A 9,533-nucleotide genomic window follows, 5' to 3' on the forward strand; every position below is an offset into this window, starting at 1 on the left:
GTAGTACCCACCTGGCTGTGTCTAAGGTCACCAGTTGTTTATGTTTGTAAGCAACATATAAATTATCTTAATAATCATTTGATCAATTTTGATAAGAAAGTTTCTTACAGCTATTAAATCAAATTCCTAGAGTTCAGACCTTGTTCAGAATATGCAGTTCAGAATATCCATGCCGTTGTCTGACCTTTCACATGCATCTCAATGACAGTCAAGGAATATAGAATTATGTTCTACATACATGCACAGGTTTGCATGTTGGGTAAGCTATAAATAAAAATGATTCAATCAAGTGATATTTGAAGATAAGGACTATCAAAAAAAAAAAAAAAAGAAATGTGCTGGTTGAGTGGATTCTGAGGTGACCTTTGGGAAAAGTAGGAATGGCTGGGCGCCTTCACATTCACCTGCACACAAAAGCACCCAGTGATAGATGACTGGCATTATATGTATTATTTTTTTCATTCAGCTGTTAAGATGGATTAGTCTTAAGTTAGTATTCAGTTACTATTTATTTCCATTAAATTTGTTTTGAGTGTTCCTACATTTTACAGCAAAATGAGCAAAACAAGCGTAGAAAGCCTCTCCCTGCTCATTTTTGTACCATTTCCCTCATCTCTCTTTCAGATGAAAACAAGAAGTGAAGCTCAGGTGTCCTCTGCACCCAGCAGCTGTCCCAGCAGTGCACAGACCCTGCTGTGCCCTACCATGACCCGTTGGCGGCAGCAAGCAACAAACAGAGCCTGTGAAGAGGCTGGGATGGCTTTTATGAAGAGTGATACCCCTGACCAGAGTCCAGGCTGGAGATACTGAGACAAATCTAGTTCTGGGCTTTCCCACTGACAGTGTCTCCAGAACTGCTGGGGGGGCACTGAGCTGCTGCTGCTCCTCACACCAAGTCTCTCAAAAGAGAAGAAAAACGTGATTTGCTGGCTGCTGCAGTGGCTTTGCTATATCATTGCTTGTCAGACTGATTAAATTTGGGACTGTTCAGTTTTATAGACCTAACACTATGACTTCTATTTGAGGGGCTATTCCTCAGCTGAGCTGGCAGCACTGAAAGCCCAACTGCAGAATGTTTGCTGGCACTGGCAGCACTGCTTCCCCCCAACACACCGGGCACCAGGGATTCCACTGCCCACCCAGATGAGGCTGGTCTGAGCTGGGGAGTGAACTTGCAGCAGGGTGCTCAGGGGCCTGGAGGACACTGAGGCACACCCTGTGCCTGCAGCTCCCACGAGCCATGGCAGCATGGTAACTTGGCAGTGCAGTCATGGCAACATTGAATACAGGGCAAACCAATCCAACCTGGGGGCACCCACTGTAGAGTGGGTCTTGCTCTGAGCACTGATGGCCAAGCACGAAGATTTGAGGCTGCAGGTGAACACTTATTCCCACCAAAGGGCCTGGCCCATAATTTCAAAGGAAGTTTGGATGGTTAAACAAGCATTGGGCACCTGTGAGCTGCTGAAGGGAATCCAGAGCTGCAGCTGGGGATCTCCAGCCACTCATTACCCAGGCACTGGTTTCCCCAGGCTGTGCTACCCCTTGTCATTCCCCCAGCAAATCCCAGCTTCCTTCTGTCCTGGCAGCTGATGCCAGCAGCTGAGCTACAGCCACATCCCCCCAGGGCACTCGCACTCCCAGGGCAGCTCCTCAAGCCTCAGTGGAGCTGCAAGAACAGAGGTGTGTGGTAAGGTCTCCAATGACTAAGACTTCATTAGTTTTTACAAAGTATACTGCAGAATATTTATCCATGCATTATGATGAATTAGCATAAATAATTAAAGCAGAACTCATATTGGCACACACATAAGCAAAGGGCACTTGCTAATGGACCAGGCTGGCTCTGCTGCTCTAGGGACTCACTTAAATACAAGTCCATGCTAAAAAAGCAAGAAAGGATTCATAGTTATTATATTACTTTTACCCCAAACCTTCTCCCATCTCCCTCCAGATGGCTCACAGAGTCTGGGGGGTGAGCACATCTTATGGAGCATCTCCTGAAAGGCAAAGAGGAAAATAAAGGAAAGCCTCCAGACCTTCACCCTGTTCCCCAAACCCCATGACACTCTTTCCTGCAAACAGCCCACCTACAATCAGTCATGCAAGAGGTGCTTGCCGGTGCTTCCCAGAAATGCTGATGTGATAGATCTCATGACTCTACCTCCTCTTCTTATTCCAGGTATGAAGCAGTACTGAGAGAATGCATGGCAAACAGAGAAGGGCTCTCTAATGTTCCCCATGGCTTCCCCCTCACATCAGCAGGTACATCGTGGGGATCTACACCAGCAGAGTGCAGGTGATACTGCACACTTCTCCAAAAAGAAATATCTAATCTAATCAAACCTTTACCTAGTCTTTTTTCCCATGAAAGTAAAGGCTGTAGTTGTCTCAGAAAATGATATGAAAATGAGAATATCTCCTAGTTACCTCTCCTTCATTCCCTCTTTAAGTCAGGTTAAAAATTTTCCACAAATTGCAATTCCAAACAATCTGTATTATGTTACCTTTCTGTACTCTGTCCTTTATCCACCAAATATTTTGTTTTTACAACCAAATAGTTGTTTTTACAACTAAAAACAACACTGGAAAAGTAAAAGTCTTACTTGTTTCAATTTTTCATTCTACTCATTAATGCTTCTGTGCATAAATAAAGCATTTGGATGGTTTGTGGAGGCGGACAGGTCTTGAGTCTGTCTCCCTGGCCACAGCACACATCCCACAAGGCACAACTGCAGGGGTTTCCTACGAAATATTGCACTGCCTAGCACAAAGGAAAATACAGAATATCATGGGAACATCAGTTGTACCTACAGTGACATGACCTCAGAAAAGAACAGGGATAGGCTGAGCCTGTATCTCAAAAACATGTCAAAATCTCAGGTAATTTTATTTTATTTTGCTTTATACTGAAAATGTTCAGATAGAGTTTAGCTTAACAGACATGAAATTTTTAATGGGGAAGAACATTTTTTTCTTACCAAGTAGGACTACTAAGACATTGCCATATTTCCAAGAACACCATGAACCCTGGTGACCCAGCAAAGGGTAACATCATGAGTGACACATAAATCTTTTGTCTAGTAGAGCTACTAGAGAGCAAATGTTTTCAGATGGTGAAGGAAACAGAGCTGGCTTCTTTAGGGACCAAATCCCCAAGGATGGCTTGGATAAATTCACTTGTGCAGAGCAAAGAAGAAGGAAGAATCACAAGGAAAGTATCTCACAACACTTTCTCTTAATCACTGCCAGTGAAAGCTGAATGCTAAAATTGCTCTCAGGAATTAGTCCCTTTCTGAACTGCAGCTCTGTCCCTAGGGCTTGGCAGGGCCTGATCCCATTTATGAGCTCTCCTTGGATGACTACCTCAGACAGAATCATTCCAGAGCACCCAATGCCAACCAAAGCCAGCGCTGGAGCCTCCCTTAGGTGCACATTACAGCAGTGAGATCCACACAGGATCCTGGAGCCTCCCTTAGGTCCGCATTACAGCAGTGAGATCCACACAGGATCCTGGAGCCTCCTTTATGTGCACATTACAGCAGTGAGATCCACACAGGATCCTGGAGCCTCCCTTAGGTCCACATTACAGCAGTGAGATCCACACAGGATCCTGGAGCTTCCCTTAGGTCCACATTACAGCAGTGAGATCCACACAGGATCCTGACCCCTCTGCAGCCATATGTGCACCTCTGTATGATTTAACAAGATCCCACCTGTGCCACTCTTTCAAAAGTTGTGGCATCCAAATTTTCCAGAAAGAACTTGTCAAAGCCCCCTCCTGCCCCTCACACAACACCCTCAGCATGTATGGAAAAGTTGCAACCCTCTTGCATCAGCAGCTACCTGCCTCCCAAACCCTGGGATACACACAATATTGGAGGGCTTTGCATCATCTCTTCATTAAACACCTCTGAATACTTGGATCTATAAGGAATTCATCACATCCAGTCATCCTCAAATCCCTTTTGGGCCTCAGGTGTTTATTCTCTAGTTATTTGTATTTGACAGCAACAATCTTAATTTTGGGTGCATGACACTTACTGCGAAGTTACTCAGATGAGACAAATTGTAATATGCCATTAAGATAACATAAATGGGACTTTCCTTGAAAATTGAAACAAGATCAAATTTATAGATTTTATGGGAAGACTGGCAATCTCTCACCTTCCCAAGGAAAAGTGTAAACTGTTCTAATGTGAAAAGAAGCACTGGGAGACTGCTGGGATGGAACTACACTGTGTCACAGCAGCACCTCCAAATGAGAAAGACTCTTTTAAAGAAGGAAAAAAGGTTAAAAGACATTTGAAGGCAAGAATAAAGACTTTGGGTAACAACTTAGACGCTGCTTCCCCAGAACTCCTGCTCTCAAGCAGGTCTTCCTTCTCCAGTGGCAGGAACAAGCTCTGAAGCCTGTCAGCCACATCTCAGCACACTCTTCTATCACTCTTAGCAGATTCTTTTTGTAGGGCTGGATCCTACAGTGAGTAAGACCCCACCGCTTCATCTGAGTTCAGAGGGAGATGAGACTGAACAGAAACTCAGTGGGGCCAACTTGGACAGCAAGGTCCTCTGGATGTCCTGGGGAGGGATGGAATCTCCATGCTGTGCTGACAGACTTGTGTGTTTTACTTCCTTTAAGGATAAGGACTTCAAGAAGTGTTTTGCTTTGTTTTATTTTCATTAACATTGAATTTGGCACTGATGGTTTTCACAAGACAGTTACTGACTTTTGTGAGTCAGAATGACATTTCAGTTTTGCAGGAGTGAGTAGTCATCAAAGAGAAGTTGACCACACAGTGTAAGGTCCACTCCTAAGAAGAACCAAACCTTGCAAACATCATGATTTTTTTCCCATTCTGTGATCCATATTGCATAAGTACCTTAAGGTCAACCACACATCTAGAGAGTTATCTAAAATGAATGCTGTAACTTGGAAATAATTATACCACTGCAAATAATTGTCAATTATTTTATTCAATTCAATTCAATGAATTCAATATTCAATTATAGTATTGTCAATTGTCTGAATCTCTCAGCTCATCTGAGCCTCTCCAGACATATCCACTGTCCTACTGCTTATATCCAGACATGAGCCTGCACACAGATTTGACCCAGCTGCCACAGAGGGGTGCAAACTGCTTGGAATGCTCTGTGTGCTAAAGCCTCACTGATGTGTGTGGGCTGGCCAAGGCAGGATGAAAGGGGTGCCCCTCTGCCAGTTGTCATTCTCCCCAGCAGGATTATGCAATACTGAACACCAACAGCAAGCTCCAGACCCAAGAGCCTTCCCAGCAAAACACACTTCAAGAGCTGTCACTCCCTGCTTGCTAGCACGAGTTTTCCTATGGCAAAAAGAAGTGAAAGAACCAAAAAAAGTGTCACAGCATCCAGTTTCCAGTTTCAGATTTTAAGCTGGAAAACAAGACCTGAGTCCCAAGATATACTTGATTAATAAACATTGAAAAGAGGGGGGCAGCAGCAAAAGAGCGGTACACAAGCAGCACTCTAGTAGTGATAGTTGCCTTTTAACTCTTGCTCAGGGCTAAAACACTATGATCATAATAAAAATGTGCCTGAAGGTAAAATCACAGCTCTACACTCAAGTTGTTTATTTACAGGTGCAAGGACAATGCCAATGATCAGTACTTCCTGAGATCCAGGCTCACAACCCATGCAGCCTAGAGAGCTTTGTTTGTCTTTGGCAAATAAACCAATTTCAATAATCACTGCTTAAATCCTCTGTCACATCGAGTTCTGCACACCTTGTAGTGCCAAAGAAAAACAGTACCACAGTGATCACTGACAAACCCCTGGGTTTTCAAACACATTCACAACCCTAAAACACACATTTATTTTAATATGACTCTGCCAACTCCATTCTGTGATATTGACAGAATGATCTTTTTGATATTCTTTATGACAACTTAAGGCAACAGAATTTTTAGGAATGCAAACTAGTTGTCATTCTCTTGACTTGTCACCTATGGGCCATAAAAAGAGTTTATTTCCTCTCGGTTCACTTGTGGTCAGTGTAACTTTCTGGTTGACAGCGCTGCAGTGCTCGGGTTTCATGCACTGCGGGGTGATGCTTATCGGACCGAAACCCGATGGTTTTCATTTGACGCTTTTAGCTACGGAAGGGATCGGTTCACTCGCGGTCTGCAACAGCGAGTTGAACCTCACGCTCCAGGTTGAGCTGAACTGGCCGCGTTCCCCTGAAGCACTTCGAGCCTTAAAACCGCTCAGAGCTTGGTTTTTCTGGCATCCCTCCTCCAGTGCCTCAGACACACAGGCTCGGGAATGCCACTCCAAGGCAACGTGGAGGTACGGGCAAGACAGAAACACAGAGTTAAAAGCAGCCGCTCCTTTTGGAAAACCCGACGACATAAGAGAAATAAAGCCGCTCAGCAGCACACCCCGTATCAGACCCTTGCTCCAGGCACAGCCGGCTCCCGGAGCGCCTCACCCCGAGAATGATAAAGCAAAACGGTGGCCCCGGGCGCAGCCCCCCGGGGCAGCCCCGGCCGCGCCTCCGGGAACCCCGCTCCGCGCCCCGCGTACTCACACGAAGGCGTGATAGAGCAGCGCCCAGCCGCGGGGTCGTTCCAGGGCGTCGTAGATCAAAGTTTGGATGCGGCGGTACCTGGCGTGGTTCCGCTTCACCGGGCGGCTCAGGGGGGTCTTCGCCAGCAGCCCCAGTCCCGGCGGGCTCCGCTTGCCGCCCTCCTCCTTCCCGCCGCCCTCCAGCAGCAGCGTCCCGTCGCGGTCGCCGCCGGTGCCCAGGGCCAGCGAGCCCTGCTCGGGGTCGCCGCCGGCCGCCGCTCGCCGCCCCGCCGCCGCCGCCGCCCCGCCGGCCGCGCTACCGCCCGCCGCGCCGCGCCGCGCCTTCAGCCCCATGGTCGCCGGCGGGCCCCGGAGGCGAGCTGCAGATCGGCGGCGACAGCCCCGGGAGCCCCAGGGCCATGATCCGAGCTCCCCGTCCCTCCCCCAAAAATGACTTCTCTATATATTTATATATATATATTCATCTGTGAATGTATGTGTGTGTGTATATATATATACATACATATATATATGTGTATATATATATATATCTGGAGGGAGGGGGTAAGAAGCGGTGGGCAGGGGGAGGCGGTCACATCCCCGTCAGGTCACCGCCGCCGGCGGGCAGCGGGCAGGCAGGAGCGCGGCGCGCACCTGGGCCGGCGCGAGGGAGGGGAATCATCGCGGAGTTTATTTACCAGCCCGATGCCCGAGCCCCTTCTTCCCCCATCCCCCCCCCCACCCCGCCTCCTCTTCCTCCTCCTCCTCCTCCTCCTCCTCCTCCTCCCAGCTCCTGCCTCCCCCCAGCCCTCACGTTAGGGAGTGGCCCATTGTATGCAGCCAGCAAATAGCCGGGCGCCCGCCCCCCGCTCCCCCAGCCCCGGCTGTCGAGTCATCCGCGGTGCGGGGGGACACCGGCACCGGCCCCCCGCCACGGCGCTGCCCCCCCACCTTGTCCCCCCACCCCCCGGGTGCTACCCCCCAGCAGCCGCCGCCGGGGCCGCCGGCGCCGAGCGGGGAGATCCCGGCAGCCGGCGGAAGGGGAGACCCCGCTCGGCTCCCGGGGATCCCCCTGCAGCATCACAGCCCCCCTCCCCCGCTGCGGCTGGAGGGAGGGAGAGGAGGGGAGGGCATTCCCGGCCCCCGGCGGGGGACTGCTTCCACCGCCGAAGCAGGAAGGAGCGGAGGATGGGGATGAGGGATGCCGGGAGAGGCGGCGAGTGGGCGGCTGGAGGCGCTGGCGGCCGCTGCGGATCGCTCCGAGCCGAGCCGGAGCCTCCGCCCGCGGACCGGGCTGGGGGCAGCACGGCCGGGCAGCCCCAGCCCCGCCGGGCAGCGCCTTTGTGCGCGGGTCTGTCGCGGAGATGCTGCTCCTGTGCCCTCCCGGGAGGCTCCTGCAGGGAGCGGCGCCGGTCCCAGCCCAGCTGAGACCCGAGAGTCCGCCCCGACCCTGCGACCCAAGAGCTCCCCTCGCTCCGCTTTGCCGTGAGAACCGCACCCCGGTCCATCTTCAGACCTAAAACCTGACGGGATGTGACCAACAGCCGCCGACCCTTTTCCTTTCCGTTTTTAGGCTGTAAGGAAGAAGGGAAGCTTTTGTGTGTCTTACACCTTTGGTGCCCTCGGTTTTCTTCCACAGCGCGCTAGAAACATCCCCTCTGAGCGCTGCTGTCGTGTAAAAACCTGCCTTCAGGGCTGGGCGTTCGCATAGCTACACCTTGGGACGATAAAAGGGGTCTAGAAAAAAAATAAAATGCAATAAAATTTAAAAAATTATAAAATAAAATTGACTATAAAATGATATATAACATGATAAATAAAATAAATTCTAAAAATTGAAAAATTGAAAACAACAATAAAATAAAGTAAAATAAAATAAAATAAAATAAAATAAAGTATAAAATGCAAAGCCTTACAGGTTGCTGGTGGTTTTCATGGGAGGTTCTCCTCCTCCAGATGGGGGAGTTTTCCTGGTATCTCCTAAAGAGATGCCAAAACACCCAAGAGCTCTTCCAGACTCAGAAGCAGATTTGCCACCTACTCTATCTGCTCCTGTTCCATTCCTGAGGGATTTATGATCTGAGCAGTCCTTCCCCTGTTTCACACACTAGGAAAGACAATAGATGCAAAGGGAGCTGCTGGAGGTGGTTTCTGGACGCAGCACAGGCCATGCTACTTTGGGCCAGACAATCTCAGGTCACTCAAAAACCACACTTCTGTCATTGCAGAGCAGGGTGGAAGAAAGGCTGTTTTCCCTCCCATATTTCATCCTCTGAGGGTGTAAATTGAGCAAATTCTGTGCCAAAGAAGAAAAAAACCCACTTCTTCCTTCAGCTCTGCAAGCTCCAGCATTAATGTGTCTCAGTCACCATCTGATTTTGAACCTTTGCAACCCCAGGGATTTGTCTAGAAGCCGATGAGGGCAGAGTGGTATCTCATGCAATGCCTCCAGTGTCAGCAGCCAGGGTTGGATTTGTCTAGAAGCCGATGAGGGCAGAGTGGTATCTCATGCAATGCCTCCAGTGTCAGCAGCCAGGGTTGGGATGCTGAGCTCTCCTGGCATTATCAGCAGGAAGGAGCTGGCCTGGGCACAGCACACGTTCTGCTGCCTGCTCAGCTAACATCTATCAGCATCATTTGAATGTCATTTATAGCTGTATTCCCAAGGAGGGCTGTGGGAGGCTAGGAAGTTTTGATAACTAGGCCATTTATCTCTCTCCAGCTCCTGTTCTACCTCAGTACAATAGCGATTACACTTCCCAATGCCACAGGGGAGCCATAAGCATTAGCGAGGATGTATGGGGCACTGAGAATGAGCACTTGCTTCAGATAACACCCTATGCCTTAACCTTCATCCCAGTGCTTCATTAGGAAGAGGTGGGAGGAGAAGGGGAGAGGAAAGACAATTTATAGCTAAGCAATTCATCACAGCTTTGAACCACAATAGTAATGTTCAAACCGAAATGGGGATGGTAAATAATTTTCAT

At 49.1% G+C, this 9,533-nt stretch overlaps 1 protein-coding gene across 1 annotated transcript in view; it reads right to left on the reverse strand.

Moving 5' to 3' along the window:
- The window catches only part of KCNQ3 (potassium voltage-gated channel subfamily Q member 3), a 189,807-nt gene extending 182,907 nt beyond the window's left edge, over positions 1–6,900 (reverse strand). The window contains exon 1 of the mRNA XM_059867282.1: positions 6,569–6,900. Within this exon, the coding sequence (XP_059723265.1) occupies positions 6,569–6,900 (332 nt within the window). The remainder of the gene's footprint in view (positions 1–6,568) is intronic.
- Between the last annotated feature and the right edge of the window lie 2,633 nt (positions 6,901–9,533).

This window comes from Haemorhous mexicanus, chromosome 1 (assembly GCF_027477595.1).
Source record: "Haemorhous mexicanus isolate bHaeMex1 chromosome 1, bHaeMex1.pri, whole genome shotgun sequence".
Classification (NCBI taxonomy): Eukaryota; Metazoa; Chordata; class Aves; order Passeriformes; family Fringillidae; genus Haemorhous; species Haemorhous mexicanus.